The sequence below is a fragment of the Cynocephalus volans genome, chromosome 14, assembly GCF_027409185.1.
Source record: "Cynocephalus volans isolate mCynVol1 chromosome 14, mCynVol1.pri, whole genome shotgun sequence".
Taxonomy (NCBI): domain Eukaryota; kingdom Metazoa; phylum Chordata; class Mammalia; order Dermoptera; family Cynocephalidae; genus Cynocephalus; species Cynocephalus volans.
The window spans coordinates 92,582,200-92,607,972 of record NC_084473.1 but is presented as its reverse complement, the minus strand read 5'-3'; the positions used below and the strand labels follow the sequence as shown (position 1 = coordinate 92,607,972).

The following is a 25,773-nucleotide window of genomic DNA, read 5'->3' as shown; positions in this document are numbered from 1 at the left end:
TTCTTTATGTAATTTGACTATCTGTGCCTTTTAATTGGGATATTTAGACTATTTAAAATTTTAATGTGATTATTAATATATTTGGGTATAATTCTAGGATCTTGCTATTTTGTTTTCTATTTGTCCCATCAATCCTGTTATTTTTCTCTCTTTCTTTCTTTTTTTTTTCCTGCCTTTTGGATTTTATTTATAATTTTTTTAAAGTAGGTAGATTTTATTTATTTTTTAATTTTTGTTTAATTGACATGTAATGATTGTACATATTTATGGGGTACAGAGTGATATTTCAATACATGTATACACTGTGTGATGATCAAATCATGCTAATTAGCATATCCATCACCACAAAAATACATCATTTCTTTGTGATGAGAACATTTGAACCCTCTTCCATTTGAAAATATATAATAAATTACTGTTAATTTTAGATGGCTAACACTACTATCAAATACTAGAACTTATTTTTCCTTTCTAGATGTAATTCTGTATCCATTAACCAACCTCTCCCTCTCCCCCGACCCTCTCTTCTTTCCAGCCTCTATTAACCGTAATTCTACTCTCTTATTCTATGAGCTCACTTTTTTTTTTTTTAACTCCCCCATATGAGTGAGAACATGCAGTATTTATCTTTTTGTGCCTGACATAATGTCTTTCAGGCTCATCCATTTTGCCGTGAATGACATGATTTCATTCTTTCTTCCTTTGTGTATAATATATACCACATTTTCTTTATCCATTTGTCTGTTGATGGACACTTTGTTTCTATGTCTTGGCTATTGTAAGTAGTGCTGTAATAAACATGAGGGTGCAGGTATCGCTTGGTATACTGATTTCCTTTCCTTTGGATAAATACCCAGTAGTGGGATTGCAGGATCATATGGTAGTTCTATTTTTAGTTTTTTGAGGGATGTCCATACTGTTTCCCATAATGGCTGTACTAATTTACAATTCCATCAAAAATGTAGAAGAGTCCTCTTTTCTCCACATCCTTACTAGTCTTTGTTGTTTCTTTTTGATAATAGTTATTCTAATTGGAGTGAGATGATATCTCATTGTAGTTTTGATTTGCATTTCCCTGATGATTAGTGATATTGAGCATTTTTTCATATAGCTGTTAGCCATTTCTATGTTTTCTTTTATGAAATGTCTATTCAGGTCATTTGCCTATTTTAAAAAAGGATTATTTGTGGGTTTTTGTGTTTGTTTTTACTATTGAGTTGTTTGAGTTCTTTGTATATTATGAAGATTAATCTCTTGTTGGATGAATAGTTTGCAAGAGCAGAACTAAATGAAACAGAGACCAGGAAAATGATTCAAAAGATCGATGAAACAAAAAGTTGGTTTTTTGAAAAGATAAACAAAACTGACAAACCATTACATTAGCTAGACTAAGAAAACAAAAGACCCAAATAAAATCTGAAATGAAAAAGATGTTACAACTGATGCCACAAAAATACAAAGAATCATTAGCGACTGTTATGAATAACTATATGCCAACAAATTAGAAAACATAGAGGAAATAGATACGTTTCTGTACACATATAACCTACCAAGACTGAACCAAGAAGAGACAGAAAACCTGAACAGATGGTTAACAAGTAACAAGATTGAATTAGTAATTAGAGTCAATAATTGGTCTTCTATTGAAGAAAAACCTAGGACTAGATGGCTTCGCTGTTGAGTTCTACCTAACATTAATGAAGAGCTAACACCAATTCTTCTCAAACTATTTCAAAAAACCAAAGAGGAAGGAATTCTTCGAAACTTATTCTATGAGGCCAAGCATTGTGATGCCTTTTGGATTAATTGAGAATTTTTATGATTAATTTTATCTCCTTTGTTGGCTTGTTAGTCATAACTGTTTGTTGTGTTCATGGTTTTTTGTTTTTGTTTCTTGTAAATGACTGCTCTAAGGCTTGAATATTCATCTTTAAGCGATTGTTGTCTACCTTCAAGTGACACCATAGAATTTCACATGTAGTATAAAATACTGAAAACAATATACATCCACTTCTTTCTTGAACTTTGCCCTATTATTTTTATGTGCCTTATTTTTCTATGTTATAAACCTTGCAGTACATTATTACTTTTGCATTAAACATTTAGTTCTCCTTAAAGATATTTAAATAATAATAAAAATTATTTTATAATTACCCATGCAGTTAACATTTCTGGTGCTATTTATTCATTTGTGTAGACTCATTTTTCATCTGACAATATTTTCCTTATTTCTGAAGGTCTTCCTTACATATTTCTTGTAGTGCAGGTCTACTGGTGATGACTTCTTACAACTTTATAAATGTGAAAAAATTCATTTTTTTTTTTTTCATTTTGAAAGATATTTCCACTGGATGTAGAATTTTAGGTTGACAATTTTTTTCTTTCAGTTCTTTAAGGGTATCGTACCACTGTCTCCTGGCTGGTATTGTTTCTGGAAAGAAATCTGCATCGTTTTTGTCTTTGTTTCTCTGTAATAATTCTGTCATTTTTCTCTGGCTACTTATAAGATTTTCTCTTTGTCACTGGTTTTAAACAATTTATTATTTGTTTGGTGTAGTTTTCTTCATGTTTCTTTTGCTTGGGGTTTATTGTGATTTGGGAGCCTGTGCGTACATCATTTTAATATCATTTTGAAAATTTTCAGCCTGTATTTCTTCGAATATTTTCTGCTTTCCTTACTTCTTTTTTTCAGTGATTCATACAACATGTGTAAAAGTTGTTCACAGCTAACTAATGCCCCATATTTTGTTCTGCTGTTTTTCTCTCTGTACTTTATTTTGGATAGTTTCTAATGCTGTTTCTTCATGTGTGTTAATCTTTTTTATTTCTGCAGTGTCAAATCTACCATTAATCCCATCTAGTGCATTTTTAAACTCAACATTGTAGTTTTCATCTCATTTAATTTTTAAAAATCTCTTTTATGTCTCTACTCAATGTGTTTGATCTTTTCTGTAGCATCTTGAACAAATGGAATGCACTAGTAATAACTATTTTAATTTTCTTGTCCACTGAACCTATCTTCTATGCCATTTCTGAGTCAGTTTCAGTTGACTGATTTTTTCTTCCTCATTATTGGTTATATATATATTACTGTTTCTTTGCATGCCTAATGATTTTTTCTTAGATGCTAGACATTGTCGATTTTACCATATTGTTGGGTCCTGGATGTTTTTATATTGTTAAAAATGTTCTTGAGCTTTGTTCTGCCACACGGCTGTTACTTGGAAATGGTGTGACCCTTTCAGGTCTCGCTTTTAAGCTTTATTGGGATCAGAAAATGTTTATTTTAAGTCTAATTTCTTTAACTATGAGTCAGAACCCTTCTGGGTATTGTATCTGATGCCCCGTGATTAATGAGGTTTTCCATTCTGGCTGTTGGGACTGTAGCTATTCCCAGCATCGTGTGTGGTCCTGGTATTATCCCCTCTAATAGGTTTGGCAGTTATCACTCTAGCCTTGAGTAGTTTTCTTACGTTCTTACACTGATTGGTACTCAGCTGAAAATGGGGGGCAGGCTCTTGGTAGATCTCCAAGCTCCCTCGCTCTTCATGCCGCTCTAACCACTTGAGCACTCTGCCCTCAAAACTCTTGGTCTGTCCAAATTCCCAGCTCCAGCTCCTCAACTCAGGGAGAACATGGGGCTTTGCCTGTGTTTTTCTCTCTGCAATGTTACAGCCTTGCAGCAGTTTGGACAATAATTTCCATAGCTCTAGGGCTTCTCTCCTTTGTTTTTCACCTTCTGGGATTTCTGTATTTTGTTCCCTGATGTTCAGTGTCTTGAACAGTGTCGTTTCATATACTTTGCCCATTTGTTAGTTGTTCAGGGTGGTGGTGGGGGGGGGTGCTAAACCCAGTCCCTGTTACTCCATGTACTGAAGTGAATGTCTTTCTGTACATTATCTCCACTTTTTAGATGAGTAAAGAGGGGGTGAGAAAGTTTAAATAACTTGCCCAAGGGCACAGCATGCAGTAAGTGACAAAGCTGGGCTTGAATATAAATTTTTTGGACTTCCAAGATAATGCTCTTAATCACAAAGCTATAAAGTTTTTATATATAATATGAATTAATATATTTAATAATTGATTTTTTATGTATATTCATGACATTAGGAAACATTAGCAGATGTTTTATGGAAATTGCTTCCCATTTCTCCCTTTTAAAGATAAATGTGAGGAACGTGAAGAACACGTAATTTCAGTTTCATCTGCAAAGGAAATTGATGTTCGTTCCTGTCCTCTTAACCCAAATGAAAAGAATGGCACTATAATTTGGTATAAAAATGACAGCAAGACACCTATATCTACAAAACAAGATACCAGGATTCATCAGCATGAGGATAAACTTTGGTTTGTTCCTGCTGAGGTAGAGGATTCGGGACATTACTATTGTGCTGTAAGGTAAGACAGGAATTAATAAGTTACAGACATGTTCTGGGTACCTGCAGTAGTTAAGGACAGAAAAGTATTTTCATAATGCTTAATTTACCTATTTTACTTTATTTTAGAAATTCATCTTACTGCCTCAAAATTAAAATAACTGCAAAATTTGTGGAGAATGAGCCTAACTTATGCTACAATACACAAGCTATATTTACACAGAAACTACCCATTGCAGGAGATGGAAGACTTGTATGCCCTTATTTGTATTTTTTTAAAGATGAAAATAATGAGTTACCCAAAATACAGTGGTATAAGGTAATTTTATTTTAAACATGGTATTTTGCTTTTCCAGAAAATAAGACAGTTTTTTGTTATGAACAATAAAGTGAGTGTGCAAAGTACTTTTTAAATTTTGCATATTGTTTTCTCTTTAGTGGTGAAACTTAATAGGGAATCTAATAAGAATTGTAAGACTGCATTCATTTAATTTGAAGCTTAACTGAAATCTTACTTTTTGTTGTTGTTTAACTTAATAAGGTACAGTTGAGAAAAGTCATAGTAGAAATAAAAAATGTTTAAAGAGAAGACTGATGATACATATAAGGTATTGAAGAGATAACTATTGTAAAACCTATTATTTTGTGTTTTATTAAAGATTAAGTGGTCCTCAAATAACCTGGTAGTTTCTGTAAATGTCTGAAAAGCGGGTTGACTAGCATACCATGGAGCGCATCATGTTTTGGTACTTTTGATCTACCTAGTCTGGTGAGACTTGAATGGGCAATCATCTTGTAGAGGTTAATAAATGTAAAATAAATAATATCAGTGACGAAAGGAATTACAGTCTTGATAAGAAACTATAGTGTTAACATTCTTGCCTCAAACATGTTTTCCTTGCAAAATAAATTTATCTTCACTTGCTTCATACTGCGAGGCTCATAAGCATGAAAATTTAATAACATAGGAATATAATTAACTTTTGCCAAAAAATACATTTTAAAACTGTATTCAAGGAACCTTTCTAGTAACTTTTTAAAAATATAACATTTGCTAATGTGAAAACACGGAGTTCTTTTTGTAGATTAGGAAAGTTATTAATTGATTTGCAATGCTTCTTTTCTCTCCTTTTATCTAGGATTGCAAACCTCTGTTTCTTGACAATGTGCACTTCAGTGGAGTCACAAATCAACTCATCATGAGGAATGTGACGAAAGAGCATGAAGGGAACTATACTTGTCACGCATCTTACACATACTTGGGAAAGCGGTATAACATCACCCGGGTAATAGGATTTGTTACTATGGGTGAGTCTTAGCTCCAACCCAAGAAGTTTAAAGTAATTCTAATATTACTTTCATTGTCCATAGAGGACGTATATCCAAGAGAAGCTCAATGATTCCACAAAGGTCACCTGGCTTTAGTTTAGTTTTTTTGTGGCTAAATACTATGTATTTTTTGTTTTTCGTTTCTGGTTCAGACGCAGTGCTGATTAAATACAGACATTATAAGCTATGTTTTCCAACCGATCTAGAATGCTTGTTCTTTGACATGGCTACAGACGGTTCATCCGGAGAGCTCTGGGGCTCCCTCTGGCTAGTCCGTGGCAACATTCTGAGAGCCTGCACTTGGGGAGTCTGAGTGCCTAGCAACAAGGATCCTTATCAGGAATGGGGTGAACACGAACGGGCTTTGGAATAAGTTACAGTCACAGAATCTGCCTCCTGTTCATCCCAAGTTAGCTCAGTTACTTAACCTCTCTAAGCCGTTTCCTCCTCTGTAAGATGATGACGTGACCTGTCAAGACTGCTGGGAAGATTAGAGATGGGGTATGCTAAGCTTCTGCTCATGTGCCTGCGCAAAGCAGCACTTGGTGCAAAACAGGTGTGCAATTAATAGCTGTATGATGATTGTTCCTGTTAATTTTCCTCGGGCTTTCAATTCTGTATTAACCATGTTTTGTATTAAAAGCTATTTTATGACAAAATGAAACAAAATATACTCCTAAAAATTACCTGGGGATGGGCAGAATGCTCAACCTTTCTGTCAACATCAGGATTTTGTAAGCTTTTAGTAATATGAGAATTATTCTAACCAGAACTTTTTTGTAAGTAATTATGCTGAGACAACAGGTATAAATTGGGACAGTTTTTGGCAAACCCAGAATATGATCACCCTATATATAACTACATTTTCCCAATTCTATAATAATTTACTTTTTCAAAGATTCATTTTTTTGAATAAAAATTAATTCCTTGCCTTGGTCCCACAAGCATCAGTGAATCCTAATTTTCAATGGTCTTTGTGTCACAACCACCTTCTTGAGTTTTAGCAGCCTGTTCCCGGTCCTTGTGTAGCTCTGGTATGTCTTTCTTGCGACACAGCAACCAAACCAGCAAGAAGAATTCTAGGGAGAACTGGGCGCTGGGGAATTTTAAAAATAGGTCAAATAAGTTTTAAATATTCTTTTTCTGATCCCATTTGTAGAGACAATATACTCTCTCCAGGGGTAAGATAATATTTTGTTTTCTTCCCAAGGCCCACCCCAATGATGCTTAGTGTTTTTTGTTCATTTCTGGATTCAAAACTATGTATTGAGCATCCACTATACACATTAAGGAACAAAAGAGATAATATCCTGTCCTCGTGGTGGTTACTGTTTGTTTGTTTGTTCTGACTGGTGGAATTCTGGGCATTCAAGTTCTTAGTTTCTCATAGTTTCTTCTTGGCCACAGACCAACCCTTGAAGCCAATTTTCTTATAAATAAGAGTCAGATTAATTTCTGGGGCTCCTTGATGCTTTTTGCCTATTTTAATAAATTATACCAAATTGCTTGGCATTCTTCCTTAACTCTACAGGTATCACTGTTGGGCCATCACCAAAGTTACAACATACAAGCAGGTCTAGCACTGACTGGTCTTTCTGGTTGTTAATGCCCAGTTCAGGGAAGCGCCTTTCCCCTACCCCTTGCTTTTCCTGACTTCCTTTGAGAGAGGTGCTTGTGTGGAGACCCAGGTCCTGGTGATGCGTGTGTGTTTCTGCAGCACCACGCTCTGTGGGTTCAGGAGGGTCCAGCTTTGCAGCGGAGCTCACGGTTTGCTGCAGCGTCTATGTCTGCTTCCTCCTTCTCACCTCCTGTCTCCTGCCACTCGTGAGTACTCAGGGGAATATCTGGCCAGATGCCACTTAGTGTATTTGCTAAGTGTTGTTACCACTTGAGATTCTGATTATAACAGACTGAGAAGCCCTGTGGTTATTTTTCTTCCAGAGGAAAATAGACCCACGAGGCCTGTGATTGTGAGTCCAGCTAATGAGACGATGGAAGTGGTCTTGGGTAAGTGAAGAGTTCAGATCTCTGCACCAGCTAGCTGCACAACCCCCACCCCCCAAAAAGAGAGTTCCAATAAGAATATGCTGAAATCATTATTTTGCACTCAAGATTTAGATATATTGTACCTTGACTTCACATAACCTAAGCCATTTATTGAATATATCTATAATTAGAGGGAAAGTGACACAAATTATATCTTAATTTTTTGTTTTTGTTTCTCGCCTCTATGGTAAAAATCTAGCCATGTCTGATTTTGCCATCCTTACTTTCCTATGGACATGTACTATCCATGAAAACACCAGCCAAAGGCCAAGTTCAAAAGGCCTAGGAATGGGAAATGTAATTTATTTCACTGATACAGAATGGATTTCTTAAAATCATAACTAAGATTTTAGTCAGAAGAATATGACTAGAGTCTAAAAAGGATGGTAGTTATTCTAGAAAAATACTTTTCCAAGTTAGCACAAATGTTTAATTTCAAGAATTAGGAACCCAAAAGTGTCTAGACCCGCACTGTTCAATACAGTAGCTACTAGCCACATGTAGCTGTGTACACCATAAAAGTAAATTAAGACAATTAATTAATTTAGTTAAATTTAAAGTTTGTTCCTCAGTCACATTAATCATATTTCAAGGGCTTAAAAGCCACATGGGACCAGTGAGTACCACATTAAAAGGTACAAATATAAACATTTCCATCATTGCTGAAAGTTTTATTGGAAATCATTGTCCATACATAAAAACAGATTCTTGTATCAGAGGGTCAAAAATCCGGCTGGCCTTGGAATTCTCTTCTGTAACAGGAACTTCATGAATACAGTGAACAACTGTACAGAGACTAGAAGGCACATGTTTGTGACCTGTGAACTCTGTACTTGGCCAAGTTGTTATTCACGGTGGAAGAACAGAAAGGCATCATTAGATATAAACAAAGATGTCAAAACTCAAAGTTAAATATGATTCAATAGAATCTAGAGCCATGTTTCTCAACCTCTTTTTGTTTTTTAAATCATTCCCCTTAAAATCCTAAAAAGACATTTTGTTCCCCTAATCCTCTCCCCTCTTTCAGAATTTCAGTCCCACAGCTATATTGTATATCTGTTGATGTACTATAGCCCTTTAGAGAGCCACAAATCCTTGTAATATCTAAGATTTTCTTGCTCGCCTCCCCCAAAACCACTTTTTGCCCTGTTGGCCACAGCCCCTGTTGAGAATGCTTGCTCTGCAAGTGTATAAATTGAGAGCTCTGAATGAAGGCTACATTCATCTCCAAATCTAAAAACTCATCTCCAGATCTAAAAATAGCTTTATATTAGGAAACAATTGTTTTAATATAACATACTGACAATGGATCAGAAGCTAATATCACCCTGTTGTAGGATTATCCTGAAGGGTATCAAACAGGCATTTGATAAGATTCAATATGAATTACCAATAAAATGACAGAAAAATAGGAATTGAGGGACACTTCCTTAACTTAACAAATAACGTCAGTGCAAACCAAAAATCACTAATGTTCTTAATGGTGAAACACTATGGACCTTTTCACTGAAGTGAAGAGCAAAACAAAGATCCCATGAACAGCGCTGCATAACGTGGTCCAGAAGGGCCCTCCAATACAATAGAAGAAAAAACAACACATGCATACTGCAAGGGAAAAAATACTTTACTATTATTCTCAGATCACATAATTGTCTGCCTACAAATCCCAACAGAATTACTGGGAAAAATTAAAGTTAATATTTTATTAATCTGCCAGATATAAAAAACTAATTTTCTAAAATAATAGATTTGTTTAGCAATAACCAGCTAGAAAATATAATGGGAAAAGAGATTCCATTTTTAAAGGTAAATGTCTTAGAAATGTCTATAAAATATCTTAGCAAAAATTTTTTAAATGTGAGATTTATAAGAGGGGGAAAAAATCCAGAAAACACAAAACTCTGAAGTATAAATTTCAGAAAAACTAAGATTTAAAGCATGCAGTCTTGGGGGTAAGGGCAATATTGTCTCCAACGGGGAGAAAATGGTTCTTGATGGTGAAAAAAATCTGCATCAACAGATATACTATATATCCATGGGACTAAAACTTTATAGGAAAGGAGGCAATTAGAGGGAAAATGTCTAAAAAGGCTCCAAAGGGTAATAATTAAAATCTTTAGAAATGCCAATATAAGGAAAAATGTAATATAGATGCATATGTTTTTCCTATATGGAAAACTAGAAATTCATTTATAGATTTAATGGAATTCCAATAAAAACATGCATGTCTAGAAATTGGCAAGTTATTCTGAAATTCACTGTAGAGAATAAAATGATGAGATGTATTAGATAATATTATTAGTGTTTACTCTCACACTTTAATAATTAAAAGAGTGTTGTACTTTTGGCATCAGTATGCACATTTAGATCAGGCAAGAAAGTCTGAAATAAGTGAGAATTATTTTATGATAAAGGCAGCATTACAAATTAGTGAAGAGGAAGATTATTATCAATCAATGGTTCCGGAATGATCAATCAACTAGTTGGATAAAAACATTATTGAAGCTCTCCCTCCTAATACAGACTAATATATGTAATATAATAATCTAGATAGATTGATTAATGAACACAGTCAAGGCAATGAAACAATGGAAACATGATATGCCTGAAAGAAAACATACAGGGATATCTTCCTCATTTGGTGATTGAGAGGGCTTTTGGAAAACAGATAATTTATCTGTTATTGTGAAAACAGATGAGATAAAGAAAAAACTTATAAATTTGACCAAATAAAAAATAAAAAGATCTATCTCAAAGAATTTTTATAAACAAGTAAAACCTGAAAGCAACAAACTGAAAAATATTTGGAATATTTTCATGTATGACAGACAGTTAACATCCTTGATGAATAAAGAGCTCGTACGTGTCAGTAAGGTGAACATGAGGATACATTAAATATGGACAGCAGGCATAGCAAGCAGTTCTTAAAAGAAAGGCCAATGAGGTCAGTTTTCAGCTTATGAAAAACATGTTAATTCATCATGAACTGAAAAAGTACAGATGAAATTTAAATGGGTTTTTTTGCTTCTTGCAATCTGCAATGACTAACCAAAAACACCCGTTATCTGGAGGTTTGGGGGGAAAATGGTGCTAACATAACACTACTGGACAGAGTGTAGACTGGTATAGCCTCACTTAAGAGAGGGGGGCTTGGCTTTTAAAATCTCCTTTAAAATCTCCTTTTTTAAAAATCTCTTTTAGTTCAATTCTACTTCCAGGTTTTTATTCAAAGTAATACTTCTGGATATGACAAACACTGATAAGCAAGAATGTTTGTTGGTATATTAGTTATCATAATGAAAAATTAGAAACAAATTGTCTTCAGCAATAGGAAAATAGTTAATCATGTTTATCTGTACTATAGAATACTAAGCAGGCATGAAACGGTCTGTTTTGGAAGACTAATCATGTGAGCCAAAATTCATAATCCACAGTAATTACAAAATGCTAGGCAATATGACCCCATTAAAAAATTGCATATGTTCACAGAAAAAGATAAGGAATGAGATATATAAAGTCACTTGTAGTGGTTATCTCGGGATGATGGGCTTAAGGGCAATTTTCTTTTTTCTTTATGCTTTTCTATAATTGAACATTTTTGTTAATAGCCATTTATTATTCTAAATAGATACCTAGATCAGAATAAAAGTCAATTAATGTTATGATTAAAAATACATTGCTTTGCAGGATCCCAGATACAATTGATCTGCAATGTCACCGGCCAGTTGAAAGACTCTGTCTATTGGAAGTGGAACGGGTCCTTCATTGATGAATATAATCCGGTGCTGGTGGAAGATTATAAAACGTAAGTATGCGAAGAGCCAGCCAATTTTTGATTAAATTTCATGTTACATTTTATACAACCTTGATGTTTAATCTGTTAACAAAGGTTGGTAGGTAGATGATTGGTTGTAACCCTTTGTTGTCCATTTTGAGTTTTGCTAAGCTAAACAGGATTTATAAGATCTTATACATTTAAGAAAAAAAATACATGCCATCGTGGTTGGTACAAATTCTAGACCACTTAGAAGCCTTTCTCTAAAATTCAGTTATAAATGTTGCAACATTCCAATGAAACAATTATCCTGAATTTCTCTTCATGTTTTTTAAGTAGTTTAGAAAAGACTCATTAAGCGGGGTCAAGAATCAGGCATCCACTGCTCCAAAGCCTCTGCTGGCTTTCTGCTCTGTCTCTGTAGGAGCAGGATTTACTGGCTTCCTATTCTCTCTCCTTCACATCACCTGCAAAGCCCTTTGTCATCTGCCCCAACCTACTCTTGTTCAATATATTCTTCTCTGTGCCCCATGGTGATCAAAATGTATGTGTTCATATTTTTCTTCTTGGAAGCTGGTAATTTTAATTTGATTTCTCTGCTTCTGAGTCTACTACTGATAATGGTCTTGGGGCTATAAAACCTCAGATTGGTGTTGCCAGAAGCCTGATTGTTATGCCTGTGATTGGTGTGGGTGATTATTTCAGCTGCAATTTACGTGATAGTAAAGAAATAAACCAGGTATTCCTGTCTTACTTGCGGTTGATGCAATTTACTTACAAAACTTTATTTACTCTCTCTTGAACAGTCTGGAAAATCCTTCAAATAAAAAAAGAAGTACAGTCATCACAATGGTTAATATTTCAGAAGTTCAAAGTAGATTTTATCTATATCCATTTGTCTGTTTAGCCAAGAACACATATGCTATGAATGTAGCATATATCCAATTAATACATCCAGGTAAGCAACAAACTGTTTCTCTGAAGGGCAATTTTGTTTTACTGTGGTAAGATGCCATGACCTTGAGGTCTGCAATGCTATTTCCTCTACCTGGAACACTCTTTACTTCTTCACCTGGGTAACTTCTGTTCCTCTTACACTTCTCAGCTGAATTATCTCTTCTTCTAGAAAGATTTCCTGTCCTGCTTCCTGCCCTTAAACCAGCTCTCTGCCCAAACAGATGTGGTTAGGAGCTCTGTAATATACTTCCGTAGCACCATGTGTCCCCAACACAGTATTAATCACCCAGTTTTCTTTATTTGACTATAAATTCTGTGATGGTGCCAACCATTTATTCTACTTATTGTTCTATTTCTAGAGGTAGCAGAAACTTAAGTCTGGTACAATATAGATACCCAATAAATATTTTTAAGTAAATGACTACATGATGGATAGAAAGGGGAAACCTAAATATCCACTTTCCAAAGAGGATGTCAGAAGTTATTGATCTTCATGAATTGGTAAAATCAAACATGGTATTAAAAATATTCATGAAACATTTTAAGGTAATTGGTAGTTGAATTAAAAATAGAGTATTTGGGCCGAGCCTGTGGCGCACTCAGGAGAGTGTGGCGCCGGGAGTGCGGCGACGCTCCCGCCGCGGGTTCGGATCCTATACAGGGATGGCCGGTGCACTCACTCACTGAGTACCGGTCACGAAAAAGACAAAAAAAAAAAAAAAAAAAAATAGAGTATTTATAAATATGAAAGGACTTCAAAAAGTTTGAGGAAAAACAGAATTAAAATATAATACAAATCTTTCCATGAACTCTTTGAAGACCCCTTGTATGTACACGGAAAAATATATAAAAGGACCTACAGACAAACTATTAGAATTAGTAAATGAATTTAGCAAGATTAATTAGGGAGATCGTGTGTGTGTGTGTGTGTGTGTGTGTGTGTGTGTGAATGTGTGTGTGTGTGTGTGTGTGTGTGTATAATTTCTGTGTATATCTAAATACCAAGAACATAAAAATAGAGATTAAATTTAAAAGATAACATTTATGATAGCATTAAAAATCATCAAATACTTAAAAATAAATCTAGCAAAAGCTGTTCAAGACCTCTGTAAAACAAACTAAAAAAACATTTTTGAGATAAATTGGAAAAGACCTAAATAGATGGAGGGGTATACAATGTTCATAGATTGAAAGACTAAATTTAATAAAGATGTTATTTCTCCTTATAGATCTAAAACAATTCCCATCAAAATCTCAACAGTGTTTGTGCAAGTGTGGCTGTGTGTTTGTATGGGATCTGTGGGCACATGTATAATAAATGGGCAGATTTATTCTAAAAGTCATATGGAAATGTAAAGGACCAAGAAGAGTAAATCTGGAGGATTTATATTACAGATGTCATGATCTTGTATGAAGCTACAGTAATTAAGACTGTAAATGTGAGCTATCAGTTGGGCCAGTTGATACTGGTCTGGAAAATGATATATGATGATTTCTACTTCACACCAAAATTAACTCCAGATGGATCAAAGATCTAAATTGGAAAAGTAAAATAGTAAAGCTTTTAGATTTTCTTTTTTGGATGCCTTCATGGTCCCTGACATTTAGAAGTCACTTTCTTCTTCTTTTTTCTTTTTTCTTCTTCTCCAGCCCCCTCCACCTCGCCTTCCCCACCCCCACCTTTTCCCTCTCTCCTTTCTGCTCTGTAATTATTGATGAATAATTGCAGAGAGGCCAGAAGAACGTGGAAATGTGAAACATTCTCTAAATCCTCATCTTTCCTTTCGCCCAGCTTTGGCTTTTCCCAACTGACTCTCCTACCTCGGTGAACTTTTGTACACTTTTGAGTGATTTTGGCTTTTACTTGTTTTACTGTGGAGGGCTCTGTAGTATGGTTTTTGGTATTTTTTCTGTGTTATTGTGCATTATGCTATGTAGGTAGAAATTTAATACAACGCACCTTAATTTTATATAGTATTCATGCTAGATTGCTTTGTACATTGGTATCCATTATTAAGTGATAATAATGAATAGTTAGTACTGTCTGAATGCAGGCCAATCCCAAATATGGTTTCTCTGGGATGCAAATGTTCAATTTGCTATGCTCAAATTTTTATTTTGTTTTGGTTCTAATATTTTTTCCTCTCTTTTCTGCTGTAGTCCCTGATTTCCAGGAGCATACGATTGGTGTGTTTGTCACATTAATAATCGTAATTACATGCTCTGTTTTCATCTATAAAATCTTCAAGGTTGACATTGTTCTTTGGTACAGGGATTCTTGCTATGATTTCCTCATGAAAAAAGGTATAATTTTATATTCAATGTGATATTTTCTTGTTGGAGAGAGGGAATAGTTTCAAAATGAAAGATGCATATACAAGAATAGTAGTTATTCTAACATGTGATTATAGTTTTATAACTGGCTAGGTTGAATATCATTGTTTTCTAAGTTACTTTAGCATTCATATTGGTAGGATAAACAGGTGTTTAGAGCATCTGTTTATAAATTCATTTATTCAGAAGCCATTGTTGAGGACTCCTCTGCACTGGTTAGGACATAGATCCCTCCACAATCTGCCTTCAAATGAAAGAAGTGATTAGATTTTCATGCATTGGGGAGGCTTTCTCTTTTTTTTCTGTTTAAACCTTGCAAAAAACTAATACCACAATAATATATGAAAGGAAGAATGGGTAGAATTTAAGACTGAGGCATTGGGGGAAGAAGGTGAGAACAGGATAGTTCCATACTGGCAGTATGTGAGGTGGCCATCAAACACAATATAAGGACAACTTTATAGTAAAACACAGTAAATAGAAACCTTGTAAGAGAGAAATGCTTTAAAAAGGCATTATACTTTTCGTATTGCTGCTTTAATTGTGCCATTGTGCAAAAAATATTAATTCATTAAGAAATGCATGTTTGATATTGACTTTATCAGATTTTTTATTTTTCCTTTTGGTTCTAAATATATTACGTTTTCCCCTTAGCTTCAGATGGAAAGACCTATGATGCATATATACTATATCCAAAGACCCTTGGGGAAGGGTCCACCTCTAACTCAGATATTTTTGTGTTTAAAGTCTTGCCTGAGGTCTTGGAAAGACAGTGTGGATACAAGCTGTTTATTTATGGAAGGGATGACTATGTAGGGGAAGGTATGTATGTAATGGAATAAAAGAAAAGGCTTACTGTAAAAGTAATTGCCAAAGTTTGGGTTCCATCTTTCCAAAGACTATGGCATCAGTACACATATTTGACAATTTTAAGAACCTTTTTAGTGGTGTTTGATGATGATTTTCACATTTATTGAATGCAAAGTACTCACTTCTCTTATTGTTGGAGCAATAATTAATTTTTGTTTAGTTTTGGAAAACTTAATGACTAATTAGATCCAATAATTATAATAAAATTGGAGTGGAATAGATCAACGATTTAACAAAAAGTTTTAAAATTTTTGACTGAAAGTTTTCTGAGTTCTTAATGATATATTTGACTTTTGTGGGCCAATTCTTGAGCTGTTCTATAAAATGGGAAACTCCTTTAATCTTAAGGAAGGCAAGAAACAAGCATTTGAAGCAATAGGGGATGGGTGGGGAAGAACCCTGTGAGGTTTTGGTTCTGGAGGTAATGATTATAAATTGAAATTTTTACTTACTGTGTTGTGCTTCGTGTTTTTCAGACATTGTTAAGGTCACTAATGAAAACGTAAAGAAAAGCAGAAGGCTGATTATCATTTTGGTCAGAGAAATTTCAGGCTTCAGCTGGCTGGGCAGCTCCTCAGAAGAGCAAATAGCCATGTATAATGCTCTCGTGCAGGACGGAATTAAAGTTGTCCTGCTTGAGCTGGAGAAGATCCAAGACTATGCGAAAATGCCAGAATCCATTCAGTTCATTAAGCGGAAACATGGGGCCATCCGTTGGTCAGGAGATTTTACAGAGGGACCGCAGTCTGCAAAGACAAGGTTCTGGAAAAACGTCAGGTACCACATGCCAGTCCAGCGGCGGTCACCTTCATCCAAACACCAGTTACTGTCCCAGGACACTGTACCGGACTCTAAGGAGAAACTGCAAAGAGAGGTTCACGTGCCTCTGGGGTAGCAGAGAAGCTCGGCCCAGAGTTCTTTGGGTCGTGCTGTCCTGTGGCATTGTGGCTGGGCCGTGCCTTCTGCTGACCTCTGCAGTCATAAAATGTACCTGTCTAGTCTGTTATCCCCAAGGTCACCTGGAATCAGATCGTTAAGGGAGCAGGATGTGCTGCCAATAGCAGCCCAGGGCAATTCAGAGCAGAGGGCCTGGGAAGGCCTTTAAAAAGGTTGATAAATGCCCCAGCTGAATGTTTGAACTGCTGAGAAAAAGCACTCAGACAGCCAGGGCTGTGTCTGGGGACTCTGTAGAGTCCCTGGCCCTGGAGTGGCTCTCCAGGGCAGTGCAGTGAGACCGACACCTCACAGAGGGAGATGGATGTGTCCTCGGACAATTGCCATTCGCTTGCATTTCCATAGGCATCGGCAGCCAACGCCCAGTTTTGGAAGACCACGTTGCATTTCATAGACCTTGGAAAGTGTCACCTCGGTGAGCAAAGGGGTTCTCCAGGATCCCGAGGTTTGGAAATCACCTTGTCTTTCTGCAGGACAGAGCCTTCAAAGCAACACAGCCGCTGCTGGAGCAGCCCCTCGCTTCCTTGCAAGGACGGCTGCGGGTGGCTCCTCCCCGGCTGCCACAGCCGGCCACGGCCGTCCCCCGTAGGACACCGTCGAGTCCTGCCTCTGCCGCAGGCCTGCGAGGGGCTCCTGTTCTGGACCGTGCCGCCCGAGTCCTCCCTCCGCGGGTCACCCCTCCGCTGTCACCCCACCCCGACTCCTCCACCTGTCCCCTCCCCTGCTGTCCTGCCTCGTGGACTCCGGGGTCAGCCTCGGCCCTGGCGCCCGCCCCCGCCGCCTCCGACCGGATCTCCGGCCGCGCTTTCCCCAGCTGCCCGCAAGATACTGACGTTCTAAATGTGTCCCAACTGCACGGTCCCCGAGAGACGTTCCCTCGGAGACTCCGGTCGCGTGGGGGCGGCTGTCCCCTCTGCAGCCCGAACCTGCGCCCCTGACGGGCTGTGCGTCTCTCTCTGTCCCTCGCTGCCGCCACACGTCATTTGCACACAGGACACATATTTGCATGGCGCTTCACTGTTGAAAAATGTCTCAGATTATGTTGTTTCATTTTCTCAATTGTTCTAATTTTAGAGAGAAAGAAAGTGACCTATTTAAAAAGAAAAATCACAATCTTCTGTTGGACCTTGGACTTGAATCTCCATTTCTGGCTTCTTGTCCAATGCTCTGAATACTCAGTTTCAGGTCAATAACTGTCCCCCTGACTCCCACCTTGGCACTTTTGTGACACGAAATGATAATCTTCTAGGAGGTGACTCAGTCTAGGAACACTTTTATTTAAGAAACCCAATTCCAAACTTTTGAGTGCTTAAATTTACAAAAATTGTTTATATTTTATAAGAACTTTCCTACTTTTATATTATTTTCCTAAACATAAATATTTCATAGTCAATTATAAAAACGAAAGCAAATTGGTTTTTTTGGTATAGAAAAAATGTATTTTTAAAATTTGATCACGGTCCTCAGGATAATTTGAGAAATGCGAAAAACCGCAAAGCCAAGTTTATGTGCCACTTTTTACAGGACACATGCACCGTTTTAAAAGTCTTATGAATGTGGATGGGCCTTCTGGTTTTTACATTTTTCATATCTAATATTATGGGTGAACACAAACTTTTATTTGGGAGAATTTTTCTCCCCTAAAGTAATCAGAGCTAGACAGAATCACACAGTTCAAAGTTTTGACTCTTTCCTTTCTACCTGTTTTCTCCTGGGTCTGATTTGACAGCATTGAGTAGCTGTTCTAAAAGAAAAGGCCTAGTTTTCATTTGGCAGCACACAGAGACTACTGCCAGAATTAGAGGTATTGTCACACCCTAAAAGGCCTAATATTTAAAATTTTAATTTTTCTGATGATTTTTAGTCTGTCATCTAGAAAAATATTTTGGCAGGCATAGTGCCAAGAAGGCAAGCCAATTCTGAAACAACACTTGGGAGAAGGTGGGGGGATCGACTAAGAATTATAAGTAGCATGGCACCTGGAATTTAGGGAGTGGCCAGACTCAAGGGATAAGGCTGGGTGGAGAGGATCCCCCACAGGAAAGTGCAAGGTCAATCCCCATGTCCCAAGGGGAGGATTACAGAGGAAGAAGCTGCATTCCTAGTGTGTCCCCCACACCCCGGTGAACTTCCTTTGACTTATTGTCCCTCCCCCCAAATCTTTTTTTAAGCTCTTTCTTTTATGCCTTCCCCATTAATTAGATTTTATTGCACTTTCTGATGGTATTTTTTAAGTTAGCCTAAGTGCTGAAGAAGATTTTGCAAATGCAACAAAGTATTTAATTATCAGTTGTTAAAACTGGTTTAGCAGAATTTATATTTTCTTTCTTCTGCCTTTTTTATTTGTGATAAAAGAAAAGGTATTGAGCCATTTTTTAATGATTTTTTATGAATTATATTTGTACTGGTTGATGATGAAGGGTTGTTGTTTTTAACTTGTTTGTAAAATTCTGCAGCAGACACCAAATATTTTTATATATTAAAACACCAAATTTACATACAGCATGCATCATTGATCAACGGACTATACTTGTTTTCCAATAAAGTTGTCAAGCCTTGTATTGAGTATTATCACTGAAAATCTCTTTCTTTGCCTGCCCTCCCCACAGCTTACCTGCAGACTCCCAGGCCTGATGTAGGGTGAGGACCTCTTCTGCAGAAAGTTCTTTGGGGGCAGGGGGAGGAGGAGCGGAGTGGAGCTTAGAAGCCACTGGTCGAACACTGAGCCCTGACTCCCAGCATGTGGCCTCAGCTCTATCCAACTGTTCGCTTGATTCGAAAATGGATTCAAATATCTTATTATTATTAACCCTTTACCTGTCCAAAAGATGATAAGGGCAATATTTATATAGACCTTTACGTTTTACAAAAGGCTTCCATTTATTTTCTCCTTTGACCCAGGAGGTGGGCAGAATTGAAGAACTGGGTGTCCCAAATGCAAGCTCTAAAGCTGGTAAACTCTGAAGGTCAGAGAGCCCTCCACAGCTGGTCAGTGTCTCCTTGTTCTGACCTCACAGCAGTTCCAGTGGGCAGGCTGCTCTGTCAGTACCTGGGGAGACAGGGAGGTGGCAGGGAGGTGGCAGATCAGTTTGGAGTCTGAGAGAGGCCACTATAAATGCTGCCTTCACCATCTACCTGGTGTGAAACCCTAGACTGACTGAGCTCCGGCATACTCGATTGTAAAACAGGTATGATACCTAACTCAGAGTTGTGTAAAGATTGGAAAGATTATTATGACCAGCATAGTGCCTAGCATATAGCAGGTCCTCAGAAAATGGTAGCTTCATAGTAGCAATTCTATGAATAAACTTGGTTCTCTCAAGACCTATTAGAATCTTCAAATAGAATGTGTAGAGAGGAGCTGTAAAGACAAGAAGCCGCAACTGACACCAAGGGATCCTAAAAACAACATTAGACAAGGTCGAGATAAAGTTATGCAGTGCAGAGGCCAGGAGCCCTGCTCAGCTGCAGTCTCTCCACCAGCCCCAGACCTGGAAGGATGGCTGGTGGTCTCAATCAAGACAGAGACTTTTGTAACATATTCCTGAGGGGTGTTTCAATAAATCCTTCAATAAAAATTCAAAATGCACAAATTTAGAAAAATGTAGGAATAGGCTATGCAGAAAACTTGCCTATCCATAATTTCTTACCAGAAGAATTCAAACAGCTTTCCACCCTGTTTTGGTTATTTTACCAGTGAATGTGTTTTAAAGCAAACTATTATAAAAATCAATGCTAATTGCCATTTAAAAGTCATATTTTTTCCCTCTCTTCTCCTGAGTAAATGCAAAATAGCTTTTTAATTTGAATGGTCTCTGAAATTATTTCTTAATAGGAATGCCATCTGGGAAAAAGACCTGGGTATAAGTTCCTGCACTGTCAGTTTTGAAGTTAGAGCAAAGCACCTGGTTATTTTGAATCCCAGTTTCCACATCCGTAAAATAGGACTTCCTGTGTTACAAGGTGTTTATATGTGGAAAGCCTCTGTCCAGTACGTGGGCTAGAATCCCGAAATATAAAATGTAAGAAATACATTTTCTTAATTTTACCACTTGATCAGTACAGATAAAACAAACAAAAAAAATCATTTATCTAAAATGTATCTTTCTCAAGCTCTGGGATTTTAGGTGCAGAGGGAGAGGGAATATAATTTTGATGTTAACTTTTAAATACTATAATAGCTGCTACTGAATCCAATTTTAGCAAGTCAGGATCTGATTTGCTATCTTTGATATAGTAGGTTTCCCTACTATTTATACAATTATAAAATCAGTGATTTCCTCAGGCTAATTTATCAAAAGAAAATCTTCTCACCTTTGAGCGGAGATTCTGGGAGTGTGGAGAGGTTGGCTTCATGTGGAGGCCACAGACAGGCTAGCAGGTGGGGAGAGAAAGATTTGGGGTTGGAAAGGGGAAAATTGTTCCCCTTCTACTAAAACAAAACGCATGAATGAATCACTTCGGTGGCAAGAATTCATAAAGTAGAGTACACATGAAAAAATGCTCAAGAGGGGACAGGTGAGAAGGCCTTTTTTTGATGTAATATTTATTTTACAACCAATGTGTGTGTGTGTGTGTGTGAGAGAGAGAGAGAGAGAGAGAGAGAGAGAGAGATTGTGTGAGGTTTGGGGAAAGGAAGCATTACAGGAAATACATGATACTATTTAAAATGAGTATTAATCTTTCAAAACAAAAACATGCTCGTCTTACCACATGTTGCTCAGGTTTCTCCTGAAGAAGGCTTGGCTGATTAAACCACGTAAATCTGATACGTTCACCTTAAATCTGAACCACAAACATTAACACAGCCGTCTGTAAAATTTGCAGTGGTCAGACCAGTTGAGCCTGGTCCAACCGCTTGACTCTGGACTCATAGGATCCTGTTGAGTTCTCTAGAGCTGCGCCGAAGCTTGTCTTTCTTGGGACCTTGACCTGGAGGTGATCCCGAGCGTCCTTTGGTTTACGCTTCTGCGTCTGGGAGGGCTGCACTAAGGCCGTGCCGCGGACTGCGCTGCTTTTCCTTTCTATTCAACAAGTCCTGAGGTTGAGGTTCCTCGGGCGTCTGCAGTGCGAGCGCATTGCGCGTGGCGCGGCCCATGTGCAAACCCACTTCTGCTCTTGCCCGTGCGGTGAACCCTGCTGTGGCTGCCACTCCGTGGTCTCTCCTCAGCCATCGTGCATCACTTGTCCTGCTTTGCCTGAGACTCACTCCAGCTTCTCGTTGGCCTTGGAGGCTGTGGACAGCAGCCATCTGCTTGAACACGTCTTATGGTTAGATGATATTCCGTGATACTGCCGTCCACACTGTACTCGATCGCTTCTGAGTGCTGTGAGGCTCCCTCGCACAAGAACGCACTCACACGCCACTCGTGCAGAAAAGGGCAGTACTCAGTCCAGCTGGCCAGCGACCATCTCTCAAGGAGCAACCAAAGGAGAACGGCCCCCGGCCTTGGTCTTCTGGGGTTTTTAAAGGCAAAAACCACATCCCATTGGCACACGGGTTTGTTCAGGTGCACAAAGCAAGCTAGGGAGCTAGGTCACAGAGGCCGAGAATGAGCCGTTCGAGCAATCAAGCATACAAGTCTTCATTGTGTGTGGTTCCTGTTCCCATGTCATAGTTCACTGTGTGTGGCTCCTGTTTCTATGCAACGTTTTTTGTTTCTATGAGGTCAACAGTTTCTCATGCGGGGTGGGGCGGGGGGGTAGTCTGCAGGTCAGACGGGGTAAAACGGAGTTACTGACGTTAAGCAAGCAATTCTACAGAAGCACAGAGCGGAGGTTATGAGAGTGTACGGAGCTCTATTTCAGTTACTACACAATAACACCCTAAATACTTTTTCACTTTTGTTGCCACTAAGCTACATTTTCTCACCTGCGCTTACACTTTCCTTATCACAAATGCATGGTCTCACATTTATCCCTAAACAATGTTTATCTGGTAACAGTAGTTCATTAAAAAGCATCTGCGAGTTGGAACACCTGGGCTCAAATCTCCACCCACTTGCTAACTAAAGAGGGTTGTGATGAATCTGGGGGCAAGGGCTGCCCCCCAGGAGCAGTCACTGTTATGCAAAACTTTCAACCGCATTAATATTTAATTGGCAAACAAATGCTCATTGCAAAGGATGTCCTTTTTGTCTGTCTACTTGGCAATGATTTAAAAGTGAGCATTCTCAGTGCCACACAGTGCTTGTGCAAGAGAAGAGCAAATGTCTCTTCTGAATCTATGCCAAGCAAATGATCAGGGAGGCAGACAAAGATATTTGGGTGAGGATGACTATTTCATTTTGACTACTGATTGCTAAAAAGTGGAAATAATCTAGATATCCAACCAAACTAGAAAAGCTAAATTATGGACCATCCATTTAATAGACTTAATAAGCACTTATAGATCATATTTCAAATAATAGTAATGTAGGCAAATATCTGTGCTGTTTAAAAATGTTAGCATATTAAGCTACATTTATTATATAATCTCAGTTACACCCATAAAAAGACAATACAATATTAATTATCTTTAGGTTGTGAGATTATGGGTGACTTTTTTCTTCCTTACATGTTTCAGAAATTTCTACATTCGCTCAAATCAAGATTGCTTCAATAACAGAAAGGGTTTTTTTTCTAGTTTAGTTTTCAAAAACATTTCTAACACAGTCAACTCACAGGGGGATCACTACGCCAGCTTCCTCATGGCCTCCCTGTCTAACTTTTACCTCTTCCTAATTCTGCTGCCCAACAGTGCCCAGTCAGCCTGTTTCTTTATGCCTAATGTTCACTGAACCAAGAGACTACAATAGCCACCTACTCCCAATGATAAGTCCAAACATTTCAGCCAGGGATGTAAAACCCTCTATCATGTGAGTTTCTTTCCCGAACAACTTTCTTTTCACACTCTTCCCTCTGAAACAGATTTACGTTTTTCCTTACTTTCCAATTTTCTTTGTAATGTTAGGCTCATGGTTAGCACTTTTAAAACAATCTAAAAGTCACGTGGAGAGCAAAAATATTTCCCCCATGTTTTGGAATTTGAGGGAGGACATGGGGTCGGGTTTTAGGAGAGACAAGAACTCATGAAATAGAGCTCCCTACACCCTCATAACGTCCGCTATCTGCTTCTGTAGAATTGCTTGCTTAACCTAAGTAACTCCATTTTACCCCGTCTGACCTGCAGACCACCCCCTCCCTTCTGCATGAGAAACCATTGACCTTCTCATAGAAACAAAAACAATTGCATAGAAACAGGAGCCACACACAGTGAACTATGACATGGGAACAGGAACCACACACAATGAAGACTTGTATGCTTGATTGCTCGAACGGCTCATTCTCGGCCTCTGTGACCTAGCTCCCTAGCTTGCTTTGTGCACCTGAACAAACCTGTGTACTAACGGGATGTGGTTTTTGCTTTTAAAACCACAGAAGACCAAAGTCCAGGGCCGTTCTGCTCCTTGAGAGATGGTCGCTGGCCAGCTGGAGTGAGTAAACTGCCCTTTTCTGCACGAGTGGCAAGTAAGGACACTCTTGTGGGAGGGAGCCTCACGACGTAACCCCAGAACAAGTGAGTGTGCAGTGTGAGAGCAAAACCAAACCAAAACCAATGTGTGCAAACCCAACCAGACCGCAGGTTATGTTAGCACAAGTCGCACCTGTAGAACAGCAGGATGAGGGTCCCTGTTTCCCAGGCTTCGGAGGCCAGGCGACACTAGTTGGCAGGTGAGTGGCCTTGAGGCCTGTTGGAGCCTCTGACTCTGTGTACGTGGTCTGGAGAGAAGCATTGTCTGAGGAACTTCAGCAACATGAGTTGCACGGCAGTGTGGAAAACCAGATTCTTCTTTCTACAGACTCAAAGGGTATAACAAGAATCTCTAAGTGAAGCCATAAGGATGAGATTTCCTTAAGGACTGATTTGCTAGAGTTTGGAGTAGGCTGCCTTGGAGGGAAAAAGTTCCCTTAGGCATAAGCTGAATGAACGTGTGTGTGTGCGTGTGTGTGTTAACATAAAAGCCATTAAAAGTCATTGTGAGGAATTAAAAGTGTTGATTACTGCACCAGGCAGTGCGCCGTGTATAGAAGAGTGCTTATTACTCTACCCAAGAGATGGCCAGGCCTTAGGGTCTATTCCAACCCTGTGATGGTGTGATTCTCTGAATTTGATTTTACCTAGATTGAAACTTAGAAAGAACAGTGAGATGTTCAAAAGGACCTCAAATGGGCCTCCATGATCTTGTCTCCACTGTCCTTGGCCTAGACCGCCAGATCACCTCTTCCTCTTCTACCCAGCAGCCTCCTAATTGGGACCACATTTCTCCTCTTGCCATCCAACCCACCCCTCATAGCCAATTCTTCACACGACATCCAGAGTGAATTTTCTTTGACTTTTTATTGAAGTGTGACCTACATTTAGAAAAGAGCACATATTATTAGTGAGCAGCTCTATGAAGTTTCACAGATAGAACATACCCATGCTGCCAGCACCCAGATCAGGAGAGGAAGATGCCCAGCCCAGAGCATCTGCCCCCTGCCCCTCCACCCCCCACCAAAACCCACCTCCCAGTCACCCACTGCCCCAGCCTCAAGGGAAACCACGACGCTGACATTCAGCAGCATAGATTCATTTTGCCTGTTTTTGAACTTTGGGTTAATAGAATCATGTAGTATGCTCTCCTTTCTTTCTATTTTTTTATATTTTCTTCTATATTTGTGAGATTCATCTATGAGATTCATCAATATTGTTGCCTGTGTTTGCACATAGTTCTTTCTCATGGCTGCCTAGGATTCCACTGTGTGACTCTACCACACCTGTTTTATCCATTCTATCGTTGATGGATGTTTTGGCAATTTTGAGGTTTTGGCTATTATGAATACTGCTGCTAGGAAAATTCTAGCAAACGTCTCTTTTGGTGAACACATGTATGCATTTCTATTTGGGGTATCCCTTGAAGTGAGTTTTCTAAGTTAGCTTTATCAGATACTACCAAACATTTTTACTAAGTAGCTGTAACAATTTATACTCCCACCTGCAGTATGCGAGAGTTCCAGTCACTCCACATCCTTATCAATACTTGGTATTGACAGTCTTTATAATTTTAGCCATTTTAGTGATCAGTGACATTTTAAAAATGTAAATAAGAT

The 25,773-nt window shown here is 38.2% G+C and overlaps 1 protein-coding gene across 5 annotated transcripts in view; it reads left to right on the top strand.

The window, feature by feature from the left end:
- The window catches only part of IL1R1 (interleukin 1 receptor type 1), an 80,133-nt gene extending 60,973 nt beyond the window's left edge, over positions 1-19,160 (top strand). For 4 of the 5 annotated variants that reach the window (XM_063078569.1, XM_063078570.1, XM_063078571.1 and 1 more), the window contains 9 exons: positions 4,164-4,398; positions 4,506-4,695; positions 5,516-5,684; positions 7,647-7,712; positions 11,439-11,556; positions 12,333-12,484; positions 14,644-14,787; positions 15,472-15,639; positions 16,164-19,160. In XM_063078569.1, coding sequence (XP_062934639.1) covers positions 4,164-4,398; positions 4,506-4,695; positions 5,516-5,684; positions 7,647-7,712; positions 11,439-11,556; positions 12,333-12,484; positions 14,644-14,787; positions 15,472-15,639; positions 16,164-16,582 — 1,661 coding nt within the window. In that variant the 3' untranslated portion in view covers positions 16,583-19,160. The remainder of the gene's footprint in view (positions 1-4,163; positions 4,399-4,505; positions 4,696-5,515; positions 5,685-7,646; positions 7,713-11,438; positions 11,557-12,332; positions 12,485-14,643; positions 14,788-15,471; positions 15,640-16,163) is intronic. The other variant, XM_063078573.1, reaches the window with a different exon arrangement.
- The last annotated feature ends 6,613 nt before the right edge of the window (positions 19,161-25,773 follow it).